We start from the raw sequence: 24,141 nt of genomic DNA, 5'->3' as shown, positions 1-24,141 counted from the left end.
TTACTTAATATTTGTAGTCTTCATTTAGTTACAGTTTCAGGAACAGTACCTTAATTGTATACCTCAGCCTCTCTTCTTTAAGTGCCATTTTTCATTTAGGCATTAGTGAAAGGATAGAATGGAACTGTGAAATGCAGGGCATTTGCTCAGTAGGTAGACCGTGGGACTTGATCTTTGGGTCATGAGTTTGAGCCCCCATGTTGGATGGTGAGATTGCTTTTATTTTTTATTTTTTTAAGTAGGTGCCAAACCCAGCGTGAAGCTCAAGGCAGGGCTAGAACTCACAATCCTGAGGACAAGACCAGAGCCGGAAGTCAAGAGTCAGATGCTTAACCATCTGAGCCACCCAGGCACCCTAGAGAATGACCTTCAAAAAAGAAAAAAAGAAGAGGGGCGCTTGGGTGGCTCAGTGGGTTAAGCCTCTGCCTTTGGCTCAGGTCATGTTCTCAGGGTCCTGGGATAACCGCCCCCCCCATTGGGCTCTCTGCTCAGCGGGGAACCTGCTTCCGCCCCACCCTTCCTACTTGTGATCTCTCTGTCAAATAAATGAATAAAATCTTTTAAAAAAAAGAAGAACAGAAATGAAAGGCAATTGTGTAAAAGCAAAGTGAAGTATTCTATGAAGCTGTTATTGATTCTAGACTATTTTTAAATTTACTCTTTTTTACACTTGGGTTTAAGTTTTCTTTTTTTCCTTGAAAGGGTATTTTCCATTACAATTAAACAGTGGCAGGGGTGCCTGGGTGGCTCAGTGGGTTAAGCCTCTGCCTTTGGCTGGGGTTGTGGTCTCCAGGCCCTGGGATTGAGCCCCACATCAGGCTCTCTGCTCAGCGGGGAGCCTGCTTCCTCATCTCTCTCTTCCTGCCTCTCTGCCTACTTGTGATCTCTCTCTGTCAAATAAATAAGTAAAATCTTAAAAAGATATATAATTAAACAGTGGCAACTTATAAATACTGGAGAAAATATTAACATTTAAATATAATTTTAATGGGGATAGCTGCTCAATTGGATTGACGTATTTCAAGTATTTTGTTGTTGCAGTTTCTGAGATGCATCAGCAGTCACTATGTATGATTCCTTTGTGCATTTCTGTGATTATCAAAAATATTGCCCATTTTATTTCATTGTTCTTCAAGTAGACTGAAGGAGTAATTTTAATAATTTCTAAATTTTCTATTATGGCATCACTATGAGATCCTTCTCAATTTCTAAGGAAAACATAACTTTCAAAACTTTCCCTTTTCATCACGAGAGTCACTTATAAAGTTTAGGTAACTTGGATTCTGAATTGATATGATTTATCCTACTTATTAAGTAGGCCTCATCCCTGTTCCTAAAAATTACTCTCGGTTAGCCCTGAGATAGCTCTGGGATGATCTGATATCGGGGAAATATTTTGTGTGGGAGGGATATGCAACAGTTTTCTTCCTTGTGCCTTCCTTAAGTTCTGTGAATTAACTAAGAATTCATGAATGTCTAGGGCCACACAAATTAGTGCTCTTTAGATAGCCGGTAATTATAGCAGTAGATTGTGTTAGATAGCAGGGAATTGTAGCAGTAGATTGTGGACAATGCCTCAATTCATTCAGAAGGAGCATTTTAGTTTATAAATGCTTTTGTCTTTGTGGGAAACTGTTGTGATACATAGAAAAACAGATCATCATGTGATGCAGTTAGCTGGCATGGGGAAAGGAGAGAGGAAATAATATTGAGAAAGATTCTGGGGAGATTATTTAAAATACTGAAGCTTTAAAATAAAATTTGGAAATATCGATTGACCTGAAACTGTGTCAAGCATATTTGGATGCTGGCATTACAAATACATTCCAGAATCAGAGTGAAACATACTTTAAATGTCTAAGAGAGCAGTAGATATTTTTTACCCTAATGTCACACTGAAAATGCATTTTTGTTTGAGTGGGCACTGGGTTTCTTTTAGAATATAGTATTTCTGGTTAAGTAACTTATTGTACAACAATATAATGGAAGAAATAAATGGAAAAGCTCTTTATCTACTGATACGAAATAATTTCAAGATATAATGAGTGAAAAAAGCAAGATGCAAAACACATTATATTGTATATTTACATATCGAAGGGAGGATAACATTTGTAAAAATCTGCACTGTACAAAACATTTCCGGAATGGTACACACAAATAAACGTAACACTTATTTCTCCTGGGAGAAATGTATTGTTGAAAGCAGAGAGGAGGACAGTATGTTGTAAGTACCTTTTCAGTTTGGAGCTATGTGAATATATACCATTTTAAAAACAAATAGTCTCTGTAAATTCAGAAAAGAAATATATTTGCAAAACGTTTACAAGCAATTGGTACGGTTCCACGGAAAACCTCTGGGTGTCGCTGTAGGTCAAAAAAGTGAGAGAAGAAGCTCTTGGGAGCCTCTTAGAGGGTAACTTCCTGCTCTAACCAGCTACTTAGAGGAGACCAGTAAAGATTCAGATACAAAAAACAAAAGCAGGAAGAGAGACCCTATTTGGGCTTTGCCATCCAAGGAGGACTTATTTCTCCTCCCGACCAAAAGCAGAGCCACCGTGGAGAGAGACAGGATGAGGCAGAGCACAGAGAGGAGCGGCCCAGCGCTGTGGCGGCAGGTATTGTTGGCTTTCCTGCTGTCTTTGTTCCGCGGGGCTCTCCCGAATCAAATCCGGTATTCAGTTCCGGAAGAGCTGGCCCAAAACTCAGTGGTAGGAAACCTCGCCAAGGATCTGGGGCTCAGTGTCCAGGACTTGCCAGCCCGGAAGCTGCGGGTTAGCGCGGAGAAAGAATATTTCACTGTAAACCCTAAGAGTGGGGACTTACTTGTGAGTAACAGAATAGACCGAGAACAGATATGCGGAAAGAAGCCTCTGTGTGTTCTGGATTTCGATACTGTCGCTGAGAACCCACTAAATATTTTCCATATAGCAGTAATAGTGCAGGATATAAATGACAACACCCCGCTATTCAAACAGAATAAGATTGAATTAAAAATTGTAGAATCCACCAAGCCAGGTAAAACGTTTCCACTGGATCCGGCCCTGGATTCAGATGTTGGTCCAAATTCACTGCAAAGATACCATCTTAATGACAATGAGCACTTTGATCTCACAGAGAAACAGACTGCAGATGGACGTAAATATCCTGAGTTGGTTCTGAAACATTCTTTAGACAGAGAAGAACAGAATTTCCATCAATTGGTTCTAACAGCTGTGGACGGTGGGGACCCACCCCAAAGCAGCACTGCTCAGATCCAAATCCAAGTGACTGATGCTAACGATAACCCCCCAGTGTTCATCCAGGACATATACAAGGTCAGCTTGCAGGAAGGTGTGCCCCAAGGCTTTTCCGTGCTTCAAGTAACAGCTACTGACCAGGATGAGGGTGTCAATGCAGAGATCACCTACTCCTTTCATAATGTGGACGAACTAGTGGAACGGTTCTTTAACTTAGATAAAATAACAGGCGAAATCACGACAAAGGATGATTTTGATTTTGAAATTGCTAATAGTTACACTTTCAGTGTAGAAGCAAAAGATCCTGGAGATCTAGTGGCACACTGCAGTATCCAAGTTGAAATTGTTGATGAGAATGATTGTGCACCTGAAGTGATTATCACTTCAGTGTTTACTCCCCTGCCAGAAGATTCACCACCAGGAACAGTGATTGCCTTAATAAAAACAAGGGATAGAGACTCTGGAGAAAATGGAGAAGTTTACTGCCAAATCTTGGGAAAGGCCGACTTTATGCTGAAATCTTACTCGAAGAACTATTACAAGCTAGTGACACATGGGCCTCTGGACCGGGAGAAGATTCCAGAATACAACATCATTGTATTGGCCACCGACCGGGGAAAGCCGCCCCTCTCCTCCAGGACTAACATCACCCTGCACATCGCAGATGTCAACGACAACGCGCCAGTTTTCCAACAGCCTTCGTACATCGTTCATGTGGCAGAGAACAATCCTCCAGGCGCCTCGATTGCCCAAGTCAGCGCCTCCGACCCCGACCTGGGGCCCAACGGTCGCGTCTCCTACTCCATCGTGGCCAGCGACCTGGAGCCACGGGCGCTGGCGTCCTACGTGTCCGTGAGCGCGCAGAGCGGGGTGGTGTTCGCGCAGCGCGCCTTCGACCACGAGCAGCTGCGCGCCTTCGAGCTGACCCTGCAGGCGCGCGACCAGGGCTCGCCCACACTCAGCGCCAACGTGAGCGTGCGCGTGTTGGTGGGGGACCGCAACGACAACGCGCCGCGGGTGCTGTACCCGGCGCTGGGGCCCGACGGCTCAGCGCTGTTCGACACGGTGCCGCGCGCCGCGCAGCCCGGCTACCTGGTCACCAAGGTGGTGGCGGTGGACGCCGACTCGGGACACAATGCCTGGCTGTCGTACCACGTGCTGCAGGCCAGCGAGCCGGGACTCTTCAGCCTGGGGCTGCGCACGGGCGAGGTGCGCACGGCGCGTGCTTTGGGCGACCGGGACGCGGCCCGCCAGCGCCTGCTGGTCTCTGTGAGGGATGGGGGACAGCCGCCGCTCTCGGCCACGGCCACGCTGCTCCTGGTTTTCGCCGACAGTTTGCAGGAGGTGCTGCCGGATGTCAGCGACCGCCCTGAGCCCTCTGACCCCCAGGCGGAGTTGCAGTTTTACCTGGTGGTGGCTTTGGCCTTGATTTCGGTGTTGTTCCTCCTCGCGGTGATTCTGGCGGTTGCCCTGAGCCTGCGCCGCTCCTCCAGCCCTGCCTCCTGGGGCTGCTTTCAGCCTGGTCTGTGTGTCAAGTCAGGACCTGTGGTTCCTCCCACCTACAGTGAAGGGACTTTGCCTTATTCCTACAATCTGTGCGTTGCCTCACAATCAGCTAAGACAGAGTTTAATTTTCTTACTGTCACCCCAGAAGTGACTCCCTCTCAGGATCTCCTCTGTGAAGATGTCTCTTGGGTACCAAACACAAATCATGAAGGCGCTGGTGTCCCGTTTGCATCAGATGTTATTTTAAAGGTGAGCTTTAATTTACTTGACTTATTTTCACTTTGGGTGTCAGTGTTTGTTAACAAATCACTGAACTGGGGTTTAAGTCTTAACTTCATATTTTGTCTTGTGGATTCAATAAGCAGTTTTCTGCCTTAATTATCTTAGTTGTATCTAACTAAATCCCTAACATATGTTTTTGTCTGATACAGGAGATTTATCTGTCCATAACTACAGGCCTGTATTACATGAAATACTTATCTTTCTTCCTCATCTTTATATTCCTTTCCTCTGAAATGTCATTACTGTAGGAATTAAGCTATTCCTTTCACCTTCAGGGTCTTTATTACTCCAGTTTTAGTTTTACTTCCTCTTAGAATTATAGCACTTCATAGTGAAGAGATCTGTGTTTCTAGTTTGGGAAAACTGGGAACCAAAAAAAGAAAAAAAATTTACTTAATGTCATGGCTTGCCATCGTCAGGGCATGGGTAGAAATGAATTGTAGACCAGCATTCTAAGTGTCTTTTCAAGCTAAGTGTCTTGATATCTCAGATCTGTTTTTAAAGGAAGGGCAACTTTTGAGGTCTGCAGTGTCTGTTTTATGAGTGTATTTATTAAATGGGAGAACTCTTTCTCATTCATAGTAACAGATTGCTTTTATGAAAAATTGTACATTGAAAAAATTTTTCAAACTGTACTCACATTGTTTACTTAAAACCTTTTTGGAATTTTCTAATTATAGATATAAAATGTCTTCATTTTCTTTTCCTATGAAGATGTCATTGGGTAAAAATTGCTTTTCTCACTTAATTGACTCTCTGTAATGTTCTCTTTTCCCAATCATGAGACATTTTTTCTCCTGCTACCATTTGAAGGTGATAACATTAAATATCTTTCTCAATATAGGAAGGCCACTCAGTGCCTTCTCACTAAGTATCTGGACATGTTTCTCTGCATAGGTGATGAACTAAAGCCCTTTTCTTCAGTCACTATACTGATTTCCCTAAGAGTCTGTCACTGTAAAATGCCTAACTCCAATTTAGACATGGTAATCGAAAAATGTAGATAATGTTTAGTTAACCCAGCTCAAACTCTTAGTCTGATAGAGTGTAGCTGCCAAATGCTTGGTGTGAAAATCTGGGAACTTTCTCAAAGTCCTCACAAGTAACAAAATGCCCTTTCATTTTTTCTTTTATGACATATAATACAATTTTCTTGAATCAGTAGGCATTTTTGCAAAACTGCAATGGGAGCTAGGTTTGTTTTCTTGACATTCTTCTGCATAGTGGACACATTTTAATAAATATATCCTAATAAAAAGATGACATTTTAAAACCTACAAAATTAAGAATTCCAATATCCAGATTTAACAGACTTAATATAGGTAAGAGGTAAGTAAAGGACATGGGCTCAGTGGCACTTAATTAAAACTTTCCTAACGGAAAAAAAAATCTAATAATTATGTTGATCTCAAGGTTTGTTGAATTCTTGCTATTTCAGAATTAAATATAAACAATGTCACTTGATAATGGGTTAAAGATACAGCAAAATTATTAGAAATAAAAAATAATTAAACATTTATGAAATAAAACAGAATTGGTGTAGTAACTGGTTAGGACTCTGGGCGTCGCTGTTCACCAAAGTGGAAAAGCTGGTTGCATTACGACCTGACTCCCTGCTCCTTCCTCACCAAACACAGACCGGAGAAGTTTTAGGAAATAGGCTTGCATTTCTGTCAAGTAACATGTTCCCTTTGGCTTGAAAGAAGTAAGGAAACAGCAGGCTGGAATTGGGACTAAGAAAACTGGTCGGAGAGAAAGCAATGGCGGATCCACTGAGGGGTTGGGGCTGCATAGAGCTGCTCCTGCTCTTTCTGCTCCTGGAGACGCTATGGGGAGCCAGAGCTGAGCAGATACGCTACTCCGTGCAGGAGGAGCTGGACAAAGGCTCATTCGTGGGAAACATCGCCAAGGACCTGGGACTGGAGCCCCGGGAGCTGGCGGAGCGCAGAGTCCGCATCGTCTCCAGAGGTAGGACGCAGCTTTTTGCTCTGAACCCGCGAAGCGGCAGCTTGGTTACCGCGGACAGGATAGACCGAGAGGAGCTCTGCGCTCAGCGCACGCCTTGTCTGGTGAGTTTTAATATCTTAGTTGAGAATAACATGAAGATGTACGGAGTAGAAATAGAAATAATAGATATTAATGATAACTTCCCACGTTTCCGGGATGAGGAAATAAAAGTAAAAGTTAATGAAAATGCGGCTCCTGGAACGCGATTAGTGCTTCCCTTCGCTCGAGATGCTGATGTGAGTGTGAACTCCCTCCAGAGTTACCAGCTCAGCCGCAATATGCATTTCTCTCTGGAGGAGAAAAGTGGATCTGATGGACAAAAATACCCGGAGCTTGTACTGGAACGGCCCTTAGACCGTGAGAAAGTAGCTGTCCACGACCTCCTCCTTACGGCTTTAGATGGCGGAGACCCCATACTCTCTAGTACTATGCACATACATGTGATGGTTCTTGACGCAAATGATAACGCACCCTTGTTCACTCGATCCGAGTACACAGTGAGTGTACCAGAGAACATACCCGTAGGCACTCAGGTGCTTACGCTAACCGCCACGGATCCAGATGAGGGAATAAATGGGGAATTAACGTACTCTTTTCGCAATGAGGAAGACAAAATTTCAGAGACTTTCAAACTTGACTCAAACCTGGGTGAAATCTCAACTCTGCAATCACTGGATCATGAAGAATCCAGGTTCTACGTCATGGAAGTGGTAGCTCAGGATGGGGGGGCTCTTCTGGCGAGCGCTAAGGTGCTGATCACAGTACAGGACGTGAATGACAATGCCCCAGAAGTGATCCTCACCTCTCTTGCTAGTTCCATCTCTGAAGACTGTCTTCCTGGAACTGTAATTGCACTGTTTAGTGTACACGATGCTGATTCTGGAGAGAATGGTGAGATTCTATGTTCTATCCCCAGGAATTTGCCTTTTAAATTGGAAAAGTCAGTTGATAATTACTATCACTTATTGACAACAAAAGCCTTGGACAGAGAAGAGATCTCAGATTATAACATCACAGTCACTGTCATTGACCTTGGAAACCCACCCTTGTCTACAGAAACCCGAATCTCCCTGACTGTGGCAGACATCAATGACAACCCTCCCATCTTCCCTCACAGCTCATACTCCACCTATATCCTGGAAAACAATCCCAGAGGCATCTCAATCTTATCTGTGACTGCGCATGACCCTGATAGTGGCAACAATGCCAAGGTCACTTACTCTCTGACTGAGGACACCTTTCAAGGAATGCCTGTATCCTCCTATGTCTCCATTAATTCCAACACAGGCATCCTGTATGCTCTTGGCTCCTTTGACTATGAGCAGATTAAAGACCTGCAGCTGCGGGTAATGGCCAGTGACAGTGGAGACCCTCCACTTAGTAGCAACATGTCACTGAGATTGCTTGTCCTGGATCAGAATGACAATGCCCCCGAAATCTTGTACCCCAGCATTCCCACGGATGGCTCCACAGGGGTGGAGCTGGCGCCCCGATCCGCAGAGCCCGGCTACCTGGTCACCAAGGTGGTGGCGGTGGACAGAGACTCTGGCCAGAACGCCTGGCTGGCCTACCGCCTGCTCAAGGCCAGCGAGCCAGGGCTCTTCGTGGTGGGGCTGCACACGGGCGAGGTGCGCACAGCGCGGGCCCTGCTGGACAGAGATGCGCTCAAGCAGAGCCTGGTGGTGGCGGTGCAGGATCACGGGCAGCCCCCTCTGTCGGCCACCGTCACGCTCACCGTGGCCGTGGCCGACAGCATCCCCGACGTCCTGGCGGACCTAGGCAGCATCGGGACCCCCGCCGACCCAGACGATGCGGACCTCACGCTCTATCTGGTGGTGGCGGTGGCGGCCGTCTCCTGCGTCTTCCTCGCCTTCGTCATCGTGCTGCTGGCGCTCAGGCTGAGGCGCTGGCGCGCGTCGCGTGTGCTCCAGGCTTCAGGAGGCGGGCTGGTGGGCGTGCCGGCCTCGCACTTCGTGGGCGTGGACGGGGTGCGGGCTTTCCTGCAGACCTATTCGCACGAGGTGTCCCTCACCGCGGACTCGCGCAAGAGTCACCTGATCTTCCCCCAGCCCAACTATGCGGACACGCTCATCAGCCAGGAGAGCTGTGGGAAAAGCGAGCCTCTTCTGGTATCTGAGAAGATAAATGTAAACGAAAAACTAGGAGTTGTTCAGGTGAGATTTCTTTTGCAGTATGGTTGCTTGTCGCTTTTTTTCATTTGTTTCCTTAATCATTTATCTGCCACATTCAAACTTGGTTAATTATGTAAATACTGAATCATTGTGCGTTTCATTTAGATACGGACTTAATTGGATGATCCTGTCTCCATTTGTTTTCAAGTTATATTTTGTGTTTAATATATTTTTTCAGTACGTGGATTTCAAGACAGTCTAGTTGATATCCATAGGCTTAAAAGAAAGTAATCATAATCACTTTAGTCAAAATTTTCTTATACTAGAACTGTTACTGTGTTAATAGAAGAGTTGTTTGATTAATCCAAGTTGTTAGATATAATGTTCTCTTTTGGATATTTGTGTGAACACCAATAGTGAATATGTTTTGGAAAGGATAGTATACAACACTGATATTTTAATATACCTGCTGTTTGCATAAGGAAATAATTTAGACTATTTTAATAAGTCAATGGAAGAATATAGAAAACTTCAACATGGTAAAAAATCAGAAAAACAGATTAAATTTATAATCTGTGGCATTCTCAAGTCTGGGAATTTGGGGTTAACCCGTGTAATTACTATAATTACATGTATATTTGTTGAGATAAGAGATCGGTGAGAAGGAACCTTAAAACTGTACTTTATTTGGGGCACCCGGTGGCTCAGTCAGTTAAGTGTGGGACTTTTGATTTATGCTCAGGTCATGGACCTTGGGGTCATGGGATCCGAGTCCTGCGTGGGTCTCCTGGCTCAACAGGGAGTCTGCTTGAGATTTCTCTCTCTATCCGTCTGCTCCTCACACCCTCGCCCCCACAAGCTCTCTCTAAAAATAAATAAATCTTAAAAACTCCACTTTATTCTGTGATAGTTTAAAATCTCCAAAGAATTAGATTCTGCTATATTCATTAAATGCCCTACACCTGGCACTTCTGGTTAGAGATAACCTCTTCATTTTTCAGAATCAGTATCTACTTGAATGTTTGCATCTATGCATGTGTCGGTACAATTCTGCTTTATTAGTAGAGTCTTAAGATTTGTACTTGGAAAATCAATTCACATTAAAAATTGAAATTTTAAAATTCATTTCTCAGGGATAGGCTCTTCTTAAATAATTTTTCTTAATGAAATGCAGGTCTATGGGTCTCAAATTCTTGAGTGTTTGTTGTGTAATGGAGGAACTGCCCTCTTCATTTTCATATCTGATTTTACTGAAGATGATTTTCAGATGTTTCTCCTTAAGATTTTTAATCTTTCAAATATTGTGCTTTCAACAACCTCATCAGCTGCAAAGTGGACTAAATGGAAGAAATAGCAATAAAATACTATGGTGGGATGGTAGGCTACATTACCTGACCAAACAAGGGTTTGTTGTTAGATGTGGGAACCTATGAGCACCTAATTTTTGTTTTTTAAATAATTACTTCAAGGGGATCTAATATTTATATACTGAAGGAGATCCAGTTATATTTATATATGGATATATCTGATTAAAATGTGCAGTTTCACTGAATGGTGAATGCATCCAAAGAGTAATGAGAATCTGTATGATGGAGACTGGGATCATTCCCTCCTACGTGAAAATTCACTTTTCCGTTATATTTTATAACATTTTGGATATGTGTCCTATGTTAACTTTTTCATGCAATGGAAAATACCTCTTAAACCTCTATAAACTTCAATAGACTTTAGGTAATAAAATGCTTGCTATAACTCTCTGAGCATATATGCTATATATACTATATAATTGTTTACATATTTGAATCTTTAGTTTCATATGTGTTCTGAAAAGATAGCTCTCCTTCAAGTGTTCATAACATGCTGGAAAGGCACTTCTTCAGTCATGTTTTGGAGCAAAGTCTTGAGTCTATGTTTTTTATGTTTGTATGAAGTAGATATGTGGGTGAGTTTCTGCCTAGAATCCTGAATACAATGAGTAGTTTAAGATGTCTAATGCTATTCCACTATGAGTTCAACATTGCTACCTACTGCTAAGTTGTAGAATTACAATGTATAGGTTTAAAAAATGTCTTTATGAAGATTCTAGTTTAGAAATTGAATTAAAACAGTAAGGCCTCAGGACACCTGGGTGGCTCAGTCGGTTAAGCAACTGCCTTCAGCTCTGATCATGATCCCAGTCCTGTATCTGGTTCCATGCTCAGTGGGGCATCTGCTTCTCCTTCTCTCTGTTGCTCCCCCTGTTTGTGTGCTCTCTGTCTGTTTCTCTCTGACAAATCAAATCTTAAAAAAAAAAAAACCCTATCAGGAACATGAAAATTGACATGGAAAGAATGTCAGTACAAAGAGTTAGGATGATCTGATTGTGATCTGGGGACAACATAGAGTCTTTCTTTAGAATATATAATTATAAGGACTCATACTTCATTCCCAAATTTCAAATAGCTCACCATTGCTAAGTGACTTGAGAAGAAACAGTACAGTTAAAGACAATGGTAGTGTAGTGTGGAAAAAATAAAATCGGTGGATAGTTTTAAAATCATGGTGAGTTAAACATAGACACTTGGAAACTAAGGAAAAGAGTTTTTTGCTTCTTACCACACTTGTATTTTGTAAGGACAACCAATCTCTGCTTACCTGTCTAGTTTGGGGGTAACGTGGTAATGATAATATAGAAGGAAGTGAAACATAGGCTAAAACTAAAAGCTATGAGATTTGTAACGTTTGCAAGTTAGAAGAAAAGAAATAAGTGGAATAATCTTACTATCAAGCTGATATTTCAAGAATTTTCATATTACCCTTTCTGCCCTCACCACCACCAGTACTTTCATTTGTGTCATTTTCTGCATATCATTTCATTTGGTCTTCAGTTTTACTAAGGAACGCAGGGAAGAAGTTATTATGACCATTTTATGAAAACGGAAACAAAAACCACGACGATGTCAGTAAACATCTTCAAGCAAGTTGCCTCTGCTCTTTGAAGAGTAAAACTCACTTGATTTAGATGGGTAAAGTTCAAATTCAAATAAAATGACCGCCAGATCGGAGATATAGTAAATATTTAAGATGTTAAAAATCCTTGTAAAATTGGAAGAATGAGTATCTGTATAAGGATACAGTAGAATTTTCTTTTAACCCACTCCTGATTTGGAGCTCATTTAGTAACCACTACTGCAGTTCTGCAGCCGGGACGCGGGGTGCCGCTGTTGGCTAGTACTGAGCGTAGTATCAGCTTCTCCCGACACAAAGCAACCGCCTCCCCAAGGCGGAACCGCGGTAACTGGACACTCACTCTCTGGTTCTCTGCCGCCGAGATATCTGTCAGAGAGTCTGCCTGCCAAGACAAATCAAGGAGTTACTCCTGCTCAGAGAGTTCTTGGGATCATTTAGCGATCGTAGCTCTTCGGAATCAGAAAGGCAACGTCGCAGAAATTGGGATGGGAGACCGCTTGGGACAGAAGGGCCTGGCTGGGCGGAGACGAATGCCATTTCTCTTTTTGCTGTCTTTGTTCTGTCCGGTGCTCCCAGAGCAGGTCCGCTACACTATTCCCGAGGAGCTGGCCATGGGCTCACTGGTGGGGAACCTCGCCAAGGATCTGGGGCTTGGCATGCGAGATTTGCCTACCCGAAACCTGCGGATTAGTGCACAGAAGAAATTCTTTACAGTGAGTACTGAGAACGGGGACTTACTTGTGAGCGACCGTATAGACCGAGAGCAGATTTGTGGCAAGAAGTCAACGTGTGTTCTAGAATTCGAAATGGTCGCGGAAAAGCCTTTGAACTTCTTTCATATAAGTGTGGTAATTCAGGATATCAATGATAACCCACCGACCTTTAGCCAAAATATCACTGAACTGGAAATCAGTGAACTGGCCCTAACTGGAGCCACTTTTTCCCTGGAATCGGCTCAAGATTTTGATGTAGGTGTCAATTCCCTGCAGCAGTACTACCTCAGTCCCAATCCGCACTTCTCTTTGATTCAGAAGGAGAACCCAGATGGCAGTAGGTACCCAGAACTGGTAGTGAAGACTCCCCTGGACAGGGAAGAGCAGTCCTGCCACCACCTGGTCCTCACCGCTGTGGATGGGGGGGACCCAGCAAGAAGCTGCACTACCCAGGTAATTGTGGTTGTGGCAGATGCAAATGACAACCCACCAGTGTTCACCCAGGATGTGTATAGGGCCACTGTTCAAGAGAACCTGCCCACGGGCTCCTCTGTACTAAGTGTCATGGCCACTGACTTGGATGAGGGGGTCAATGCTGAGATCACATATGCTTTCATCAACACTGGCAATGTAGTGAGACAGCTGTTCAAGCTGGACAGTAAAACAGGGGAACTCACCACTGGTGGAGAACTGGACTTTGAAGAGAGAGAGAGCTACACAATTGGGGTGGAAGCAAAGGATGGTGGACGACACACTGCACACTGTAAAATTCAAATAGATATTTTGGATGAAAATGACAATGCTCCTGAGGTAACCTTGGATTCTGAATCTAAACATATTCAAGAAGATGCTGAGCTGGGGACTGTTGTTGCCCTGATCAAAATACGTGACCTGGATTCTGGATTTAATGGGGAAGTTTTCTGCCAACTAAAAGGAAAGTTCCCATTTAAGATAGTTCAAGATACACAAAATACATACAAGTTGGTCACAGATGGAGCCCTAGATCGAGAACAGACTCCAGAATACAATATCACCATCACAGTCACAGACAGGGGAAAGCCGCCTCTCTCCTCCAACAGAAGTGTCACCTTGAACATAATTGATGTCAACGACAATGCACCAGTTTTCCAACAGCCTTTCTATTTGGTTCACATTGCCGAGAACAACCTTCCTGGAGCCTCCATCGCCCAAGTCAGCGCCTTTGACCCAGATCTGGGGCCCAACGGTCGCGTCTCCTACTCCATCATCGCCAGCGACCTGGAGCCACGGGCGCTGGCGTCCTACGTGTCCGTGAGCGCGCAGAGCGGGGTGGTGTTCGCGCAGCGCGCCTTCGACCACGAGCAGCTGCGCGCCTTCGAGCTGACCCTGCAGGCGCGCGACCAGGGCTCGCCCACACTCAGCGCCAACGTGAGCCTGCGCGTGTTGGTGGGCGACCGCAACGACAACGCGCCGCGGGTGCTGTACCCGGCGCTGGGGCCCGACGGCTCGGCGCTGTTCGACACGGTGCCGCGCGCCGCGCAGCCCGGCTACCTGGTCACCAAGGTGGTGGCGGTGGACGCCGACTCGGGACACAATGCCTGGCTGTCGTACCACGTGCTGCAGGCCAGCGAGCCGGGACTCTTCAGCCTGGGGCTGCGCACGGGCGAGGTGCGCACGGCGCGTGCTTTGGGCGACCGGGACGCGGCCCGCCAGCGCCTGCTGGTCGCTGTGAGGGATGGGGGACAGCCGCCGCTCTCGGCCACGGCCACGCTGCTCCTGGTTTTCGCCGACAGTTTGCAGGAGGTGCTGCCGGATGTCAGCGACCGCCCTGAGCCCTCTGATCCCCAGGCGGAGTTGCAGTTTTACCTGGTGTTGGCTTTGGCCTTGATTTCGGTGTTGTTCCTCCTCGCGGTGATTCTGGCAGTTGCCCTGAGCCTGCGCCGCTCCTCCAGCCCTGCCTCCTGGGGCTGCTTTCAAACTAATGTCTGCTCCAAGACCGAATCTGGGGTTCTCCCCAACTTCAGTGAAGGGACTTTGCCTTATTCTTACAATTTATGTGCTGCCTCACATTCCTCAAAGACCGAGTTTAAATTTCTCAATATAAAGCCTGAAAATATTCCACCACAAGATCTTCTGTGTAATGAAGCCTCTTGGTTTGAAAGTACCAGTAATGCAGATACCCAAATGAATTCTAATTCAGTCAGTCTGCAACAGGTGAGTTGCTTCAAAACCCTTTCTTTCCATAATTTTAACTGTAGATCAATAATTAGGATAGAAGTAAAATGTATACAGGTTAAGTACGCCCTGATTTTATTGTGTTTTATTGATTTTTCTGGGAATCACATGGGATTGTTAGAATTTTTTGTTCATTTATCTGTGTTGCAGTCTTTCATGGGAAGTGGCCTTGTGATGGTCTTGAAATTTTTATTAAATATAAAGCCATATATCCTTAAACATTTTTGATACCTTAGTATCATACTGTCATTGGGAAACATATTATAAATATATAAATAAACACAAATGTAGGTAATTAAGTGGTTTACTTAGTCTCAGTGCAGTTAATCCTAAACTGTTTTGTATATAATATATAAATTTTTGTCATTGTAGTCAATATATTTTCACATTCTTTTCATGTTTTTATTTTTTAAACTTTTAAAAATTCATTTAAGTCCTCTCTACACCCAACAGGAAGCTCAGACTCACAACCCCAAGATCAAGAGTTGCAGTCTCTGGGGCACCTGGGTGAATCAGTTGGTTAAGCATCTGCCTTCAGCTCAACTCATGATCTCTGGGTCCTGGGATTGAGCCCTGGGTTATGCTCCCTGCTCAGTGAGGAGTCTGTTTCTCCCTCTGCCCTTCCCCTCTTTCATGCTCCCTCTCAAGTGAATAAATAATATAGTTAGAAAAAAATAAGATTAGTTGCAATCTCCTCCAACTGCGCCAGCCAAGCACCCCCTTTCATTTTTTAAAAGGTATACAGAAATATTGCCTAAGGTTATTTATTCTACGTGTTAATAAAATAGTGACTTCTAAAAATGGCAATACTTGTAACTGGCAGTAGGTGGATTGGTTCTAAATGTGTTGTTGCTGGTGCCCTTATTGGAAATGGGACAAATAAGAAAGACTTTTAACTGTAGAGGACCAATTGAGGGTTGCTGGAGGGGAGATGGCCAGGGGGATGGACTAAATGGATGATGGGTATTAAGGAGGGCATTTGTGATGAGCACTGGGTGTTATATGTAAGTGATGAATCACTGAATTTTATTCCTGAAACTAATATTACACTATATGCTAAATAATTAGAATTTAAATAAGAACTTAAATCATAAAAAATGCAAATGGGGCAAATACAAATGATAGTGGAATGTGAAAGTTCAAGATTTACATAAAAGTGTAATCTTATTTCTGTTCTCCAAGGCCCTAAAAGCTATAACACAAAAATGAGTGGCAAATTCCAGGGAACATCTAAAATTATTCAAAATATTCTCTTTTATTCTTTTGGGGAGAGAAATATTACCAGTGACACCTAAGCAAGATTTAGCCAAAATAAGATTCTCTGTATGACGGTTTCACAAAGATGGTGCAGTATTAAGTTAGGACTCTAAGTGTCGCTGTTCACTAACCCGGGCAAGGAAAACACCGAGAACTGGGGTTATATCCCTAGCAAAAAAGCAGATCAGACAGGATAGCTCTCCAGCTACGCAGAAATTCTAATTTAAAACGCTTCTCAACTGATCTACTTGTTTACGGAGCTCGACTTCCAATTCTGAGAAGCACAAAAGTGATTGCAAACCTGTTCTCGCTACTCATAATCCCAAGGAAGTCCTTAAGGAGCCAGTAATGGCTGCTCTGCAAAAGCGCCGGCGCTGCAGTGGGATGGTGGTGCTCTTCATTCTTCTGGGGACTCTGTGGGAGGCCAGGGCCAGGCAGATCCGATATTCCATTCCTGAGGAGCTGGACAAAGGTTCCTTCGTGGGAAACATAGCCCACGATCTGGGGCTGGAGCCCCAGGAGCTGGCGGAGCGTGGGGTCCGCATCGTCTCCAGAGGTAGGTCACAGCTTTTCACTCTGAACCTGCGAAGCGGCAGCTTGGTCACCGCGGGCAGGATAGACCGGGAGGAGCTCTGTGCCCAGACTGCACCGTGTCTGGTGAGTTTTAACATCCTTATTGAGGATAAACTGAATCTTTATCCCATAGAAGTGGAAATAGTGGATATTAATGACAATACACCCCGATTCTTCAGGGAAGAATTAGAAGTGAAAATTCTGGAAAATGCAGTCCCACCCTCTCGTTTTCCACTAATGGAGGTCTATGACCTGGATGTGGGAATGAACTCTCTTCAGGGATTCAGACTCAGCGAGAACAGTCACTTCTCAGTGGACGTGCGGAGCGATGCCAATAGGCCCAAATACCCAGAGCTGGTGCTGGAGCGTGCCCTGGATCGGGAGGGAGAGGCCATTCACCACCTGGTCCTTACTGCTGTGGACGGCGGTGACCCAGTCCGCTCAGGCACTGCTCGAATTCTGGTGATTGTCCTAGATGCGAATGACAATGCTCCAGTGTTTACTCAGCCTGTCTACCGTGTGAGTGTTCCTGAAAATCTGCCTGTAGGTACACCAGTATTGTCGGTAAATGCTACTGACCAGGATGAAGGAGTCCACGCAGAAGTAACATATTCCTTCCTAAGAGGAACAGAAAAGATCTCAAAGATTTTCTGCTTGAATGTTTCCACTGGAGAAATAGCAACTTCTGCAAATCTAGACTATGAGGACTCAAGCTTTTATGAGCTGGATGTTGAAGCCAGGGATAGGCCAGGTCTAGTTGACAGAGCAAAAGTCTTAATAACTATCTTGGATGTAAATGATAATGTACCAGAAGTGGTAGTTACATCTGGAAGTAGATCAGTTGCTGAAAGTACGCCTCCAGGAACAGTAATTGCTCTTTTTCAAGTATATGATAGAGACTCTGGCCTGAATGGCCTGGTAACCTGTTCCATCTCAAGAAGTCTGCCATTTGAACTGGAAAAATCAGTAGACAATTATTATCAATTAGTGACCAATACAGTACTAGATCGAGAACAGATATCCTTGTACAACATCACTATAACAGCTACAGACAAAGGAATTCCACCTTTGTCTACAGAAACACTTATCTACCTAAATGTGGCAGATATCAATGACAATCCACCTGCCTTCCCTAAGTCCTCCTATTCTGTCTACATCCCCGAAAACAATCCCAGAGGTGCCTCCATCTTCTCTGTGACTGCGTCCGACCCGGACAGCCAGGAGAATGCTCGAGTCACTTACTCCCTGTCTGAAGACACTCTCCAGGGGGCTTCCCTCTCCTCCTATGTGTCCATCAACTCTGAAACAGGCATCCTGTATGCCTTGCACTCCTTCGACTATGAGCAGTTCCGTGACCTGCAGTTGAGTGTGACTGCGCAGGACAGCGGAGACCCACCACTCAGCAGCAATGTGTCCTTGAGTATATTCATTGTGGACCAGAATGACAACATACCAGAGATCCTGTACCCCACCCTCCCCACTGATGGTTCCACAGGGGTGGAGCTGGCACCCAGATCCGCAGAGCCCGGCTACCTGGTCACCAAGGTGGTGGCGGTGGACAGAGACTCTGGCCAGAACGCCTGGCTGGCCTACCGCCTGCTCAAGGCCAGCGAGCCAGGGCTCTTCGCGGTGGGGCTGCACACGGGCGAGGTGCGCACAGCGCGGGCCCTGCTGGACAGAGACGCGCTCAAGCAGAGCCTGGTGGTGGCAGTGCAGGATCACGGGCAGCCCCCTCTGTCGGCCACGGTCACGCTCACCGTGGCCGTGGCCGACAGCATCCCCGACGTCCTGGCGGACCTGGGCAGCATCGGGACCCCCGCCGACCCAGACAATGCGGACCTCACGCTCTATCTGGTGGTGGCGGTGGCGGCCGTCTCCTGCGTCTTCCTCGCCTTCGTCATCGTGCTGCTGGCGCTCAGGCTGAGGCGCTGGCGCGCGTCGCGTGTGCTCCAGGCTTCAGGAGGCGGGCTGGTGGGCGTGCCGGCCTCGCACTTCGTGGGCGTGGACGGGGTGCGGGCTTTCCTGCAGACCTATTCGCACGAGGTGTCCCTCACCGCGGACTCGCGCAAGAGTCACCTGATCTTCCCCCAGCCCAACTATGCGGACACGCTCATCAGCCAGGAGAGCTGTGGGAAAAGCGAGCCTCTTTTGATTCAAGAAGATTCAGGTTTTTGTAAAGAGGAAGACTCCCTTGTTCAGGTGAGATTATTCCTTTTATTTTTTTTATTTGAACACAGGAAAGTTTAAAATTTTCTTTGATAACTGCTTAGTTTTCTTAGTCTTTGCATTGAGCCAATTTTCAGAAGTTTCTTTTTTTTTAATCAATAGAGCTCTATTAAATCTTAGTACTCTTAGTACTCTAATTTCATGAAAAAAATTCTTAATAATGTATACTGTAGATTTTCCTTACTTTTCTCCTGCTGGCAAGATCTTCATGCTTTGGGTTACATACATCTCTTTTGTTGGTTTTTTTTCCCCCCTAAATTGTGACATCTGTAAGATTCTTTTCCTAATGGGAGTATCTGGTGGCCCAGTGGGTTAAACTCAGATTTAGGCTTAGGTCATAATCTCAGGGCCCTCATCTCAGGGTCCTGATAATGAGCCCTGGGTTCTGCACTCTGCCCAGAGTCTGCTTAAGATTCTCCCTCTCTCTCCCCCTGCCAGTTCCTGATACCTGTGCTCTGTCTCTTCTCTCTCTCCAAAATAAATAAACTCTTTTATAAAAAGGATACTCTTTCTAATGTAAAAGAAAATTGCAGCCTCTGTTAAAGATCAAGGTCTCAGTTTTTCACCAATGTTAACTAAAAGCAAGTGTTTTCTAAAATAATGGAGATCTGTGATCTCTACTACTTAGGAATCAAAAATTATTTTTATGGAAGATAAAAGTAATTGACGTCTGTAGCAGAGAAGACCTAATCTTTGGTGTTAGAAAACCTGAATAATATTCTTGGAATTATCTGTTATTCATCTTGGGGAGTCACCGTTTTTAAATTAACATGTAAATTAAAAAGGCTTACCTACCTCACACAAATTCTGAGAAAATATAATAAAATAATTTTATTAATGATTTTTCAACTGTAAAGCCCTAAACAAGTATTTGTTGACATCACCAGTATTATAATTTTGACTTTTAACAAATGTAAGCACCTGATGCTGCTTGCCTACTACAATGTCTTCTGCAATCTATGTGCTTGATAATATTTAAAAATGAAAGTGAATTTTTAAACATGCTTATTACTGTCCACTTACAAGGCCATATCCCTAAAAAATAGAGGACTGAATAGTGAATGGGAGAATGCAGGATTCACAGTGTTCAAATGAGAATTTAAATAATTTAGCATATTTAACCCAGATAAAAATAAGGCTTCTGTCATGTAGAAACTCTATTCAAATATTTAAGGAAAGGAGGGTTATCGTTACAAGAATACTTAGTTTAATTCATCATGGCCCAAAGGTGTGGATGAAACTGGCTTGGTGAGTAGAAAAAAAACAAAATTTTGAGTTGTTCTTTTTTTGTAGTTGTTGCTGAAGTTGTTCTAATGGAAAATGGATTGCCTAGGAAGTGGGAGGTTCTATTATTAGCTCTTTCCAAAAGTAAGTTGATGGCCCTGGAGTTAACAGAATACAGAGGATAATAGAATTTGATGAGTTGTTGAAGTACATGATAGCCAAGGTCTTTGCCAATCCTGAGGTGGAGGATTCTATGACCTGATAATGCAATAGATTAGCCACTTATGCTTCTGAATTTGCTATGCACATGTAACATAAAGAGTTGAAAAAGATCTCTTGAAAATAAATGAGAACCTCTTCTGTAACCTGAAATTGTCAGTCTTTTTTAAGGTAATACTGAGTTGATGTGCTTAAATTAGTTACTAAAGGTAATATATATTTCTCTAAGTCAATATTGGGATATTTACATAAGCAGTTATTGTAGAATTATTTATTTCAAGATTTTGAATGTATATGACTAAGAGGTTCCAGTCACACACATTTTCAAATCTGATTTGTTTGTATGTTTGTGATACTATCCTTTGATGGTTTTAATCAAAATTTAATAGTGAATAAGATATCTGAGTGTCACAGGTGCAGTCAGTTAAGCATCTGACTCTTGGTTTCAGCTCAGGCAGTGATCTCAGGGTCTTGAGGCCAATCCCCAAGTTGAACCCCACGCTTATTGCAGAGTCTGCTGAAGACTCTCTCCCCCCATCCCTTTGTCCCTTACCCCGATGTGTGCACACACACTCTCAAATAAATAAATTAATTAAATCTTTTCAAGAAAGAACTTAATAGTAAATAATTTGCAAGAACTTGAATATTGAATATTAGTCATGGGAGTCATTTTCTCATACATGTATTAAGCTTTGTTTCATATGATCTGAGAATGTAAATGCTATTTTTTTATATCAACAATTCTGGATTATATAAAACATCTTGAAAAAGGAAACAAAACAAACTATATCCACTTATAAGCAAAGCTCACTGACTGTTTTATGGATAGTAGGCTGGTTTATTTTATTCTCTTAACTGCTCACATCACTAACTGGGGTAGTATAGGATGGTTTATTTTATTCTTTTATCTGAATTACCTATGACCATTTCATTTAACTAAATAAAATATTTTATTGGGGAAGCTATCAGATTTTACTGTCAGTAATAATCATTCATTCATGCGGACTGACCAAGTGTTAAATCCTAGCAGTCATGGAATTTGCTAAATTCTGGCTAACTGAGGCTCTCTGACTTCCATACCATACAGATCATTGTTAATAAGATAAGCAGTCTGAGATTTTGAGTATATACTGAATTTTGAAGCATCAGGGGGAAAAGCCTACCAAATTATTGGGCTAGTTTATCATTGTGAAAACAACCCATCTGATCAAATTCTGTTGAGGTAGCAGCTGTCAAAGGGAAGGAGTAAAATTTAAGAGAGAAATAGAAAATAATATCTGCATATTTGCCTGGGAATGGAAACGCAAACAGAACTCTAAACAAATGTTTTCTCATTAGAAAAAAGTTCCATAAAGAAAGGAGAGAAGATTGGGGCATGTGGGTAGGTCATTCGGTTAAGCAGTTAAGCAGCTGCCTTTAGCTCAGGATCCTGGGATAGAGTCCCTTGTCTGACTCTATGCTCATCAGGGGAGCCTGCTTCTTCCTCACCCTCTGCCTGCCACTCCCCCACTTGTGCTCGCTTGCTCTCTCTCTCTCTCTCAAATAAATAAATAAAATCTTTAAAAAAAAAAAAAAGAAAGAAGAGGGGAGCCTGGGTGGCTCAGTCGTTAAGCGTCTGCCTTTGGCTCAGGTCATGCTCCCAGGGTCCTGGGCTCAAGCCCCACATCAGGCTCCGCATTCTGCCGGAAGTCTGCTTTTCCTTCACCCTCTCCCCGTGCTTGTTTTCCCTCTCTCGCTGTGTCTCTCTGTCAAATAAATAACTAAAACCTTTAAAAAGAAAAGTAAAGGGAAGATGAGTAACTTAATGTCTGAGAAGTCAATTACTTTCCACAGAATTTTTTCCATAGAATTTTTTAATGCAAGTATAAAAATGAATGTCGATTCTTAAGCTCAATTGTTCCCAATAACTCAGTCAGTAATAACATACTTCTTTTAAAACTGTAAACTTATTTCCATTGTATATAGTAGGCTTATGTTATATTTAATGTATCTTAGTGGTCTAGCAGAATCTTTAATATTTAAATCTTTAATATTTATGTTGTAGAGTAACTTAAGGAAATTTGATTACTAGAGATAATACGGCCAAGGTACTTCCTGAAGCATACTTTATGTTCAGAGTATGTTCATAATCTTATTTATCTAGATCTCAGTTAATTAGCTCCAAAGAAGTTATCCAGAAGTAATAAGTTAACTGAGATTTTTTAAAAAAAATAGTAGAATAGGAAACAAATGTGAGATGACCCTATGAATTTTGAAGTGTTAGGTAGAAAAAGATCAGAACATTGGGAACCATAACATCTAGACTCCAAATTTTGTTGGAAAATGTCTGCAGTACTCATGATCTTTAATGACTTTGTTTATGTCAACAGAAAATTCAAAATTACTACTAAACAAATAGTGTTTAATTTCTACTTATGGAATTAATTGTAATGCTCATATTGGCTCCTTTGAACAAAAAGTTATTTTATCTACTTGGTGAAAGCAAATATGGCAATAAATTGATAGATAGATTGAAACAGCTGTTCATTCGAAGTATTGCCTATATTTTGGAACAGTGCCATCAAAGAACAGAAATAGATTACTTACTTAGGAAATCCTCAGCAACTAAGCTAGGAAGCATTTTCTCTCTTTTTAAGATTATTTATTTATTTATTTGACAGACAAAGATCACAAGTAGTCTGTGAGGCAGACTGACTGAGAGAGAAGAGGAAGCAGGCTCCCTGCTGAGTGGAGAGCCCAATGCAGGGCTTGATCCCAAGACCCTGCGATCATGACCTGAGCCAAAGGGTAGAAGCTTTAACCCACTGAGCCACCCAGCTGCCCTGCTAAGAAGCATTTTCAAAGTTACTTCTGATTTCTCCTCCTCGTACTGTTATCTGTTCCCCTAGGGGTTAAAATAATTTACAAAGCAAGGTTATTTCTTTCTTTTAAAGTTTATTTATTTATTTACATAAGTAATCTTTACACCAAACATGGGGCCTGAACTTACAACCCTGAACTCAAGAGCTGTGTGCTCTTCTGACTAAGTCAGCCAGGCACCCCATAAGGTAAATTTATTTTTTGTCAGGTCGTCATTTCAGGACTGGTAACTCTTTTCTCCTGCAGCTCTGTGGAAAGAATTTTATTTTTGTCAGCTAAGAGTAGCCTCAGATCTATCAACAGTTCAGTTTTACTTAACTAACATCATTGGAACAATTGGTACCTCTAAGGAGCTTCTCAGGACAGTGTATGCTCAAAGGCCCGCCTTTTTTCAGTTATTCTAGAATTGGGTAGGATGGCTGTTTGAATTGCACAATGAAAGAAGCAGTCAACACCCACTTTCTTATGGATCCATGGGCGGTAGAATCTGCAAATTCCTGCCTTCTGTGCAAAACAAGTTGCGTCTATAGCTGATCCGTTGCTGCTAGGGTTCTTACCTCCCCTCTAAAGGCACATTTTGAGCATAAAGCATCAGCCAAGGAAAATGATTTTCCTTTTTCTTCTCAGAACACTGGAAATGAGAATATTTGTATTCCAACAATGGTTTTACTATTATATAGCCAAGGACAGGCAATTCTCTCTCATTTTTAAAATTATTAAAATGAAGGTAATGGACTACATCAT

At 43.2% G+C, this 24,141-nt stretch overlaps 1 protein-coding gene and 1 long non-coding RNA gene across 18 annotated transcripts in view; one reads left to right on the top strand and one right to left on the bottom strand.

Moving 5' to 3' along the window:
- Positions 1 to 24,141, top strand: part of LOC116586430 (protocadherin gamma-C4) — a 173,745-nt gene that overhangs the window by 18,565 nt on the left and 131,039 nt on the right. For 5 of the 17 annotated variants that reach the window (XM_032336384.1, XM_032336412.1, XM_032336400.1 and 2 more), the window contains exon 1: positions 16,294 to 19,068. The exons of 5 other annotated variants lie outside the window; for them this stretch is intronic. In XM_032336384.1, the coding sequence (XP_032192275.1) occupies positions 16,645 to 19,068 (2,424 nt within the window). In that variant the 5' untranslated portion in view covers positions 16,294 to 16,644. 7 more of the 17 variants (XM_032336424.1, XM_032336404.1, XM_032336417.1 and 4 more) reach the window with 7 other exon arrangements.
- LOC116586433 lies at positions 12,414 to 14,003 on the bottom strand. Its single transcript, XR_004284036.1, has 3 exons — positions 13,914 to 14,003; positions 13,503 to 13,586; positions 12,414 to 12,494 (listed from the first exon to the last, which is right to left on the bottom strand). It is a non-coding gene; the product is annotated as an uncharacterized LOC116586433 (long non-coding RNA).

Source organism: Mustela erminea, chromosome 3 (genome assembly GCF_009829155.1).
Source record: "Mustela erminea isolate mMusErm1 chromosome 3, mMusErm1.Pri, whole genome shotgun sequence".
Taxonomy (NCBI): domain Eukaryota; kingdom Metazoa; phylum Chordata; class Mammalia; order Carnivora; family Mustelidae; genus Mustela; species Mustela erminea.
This window is presented reverse-complemented; position numbering and strand designations above follow the sequence as displayed.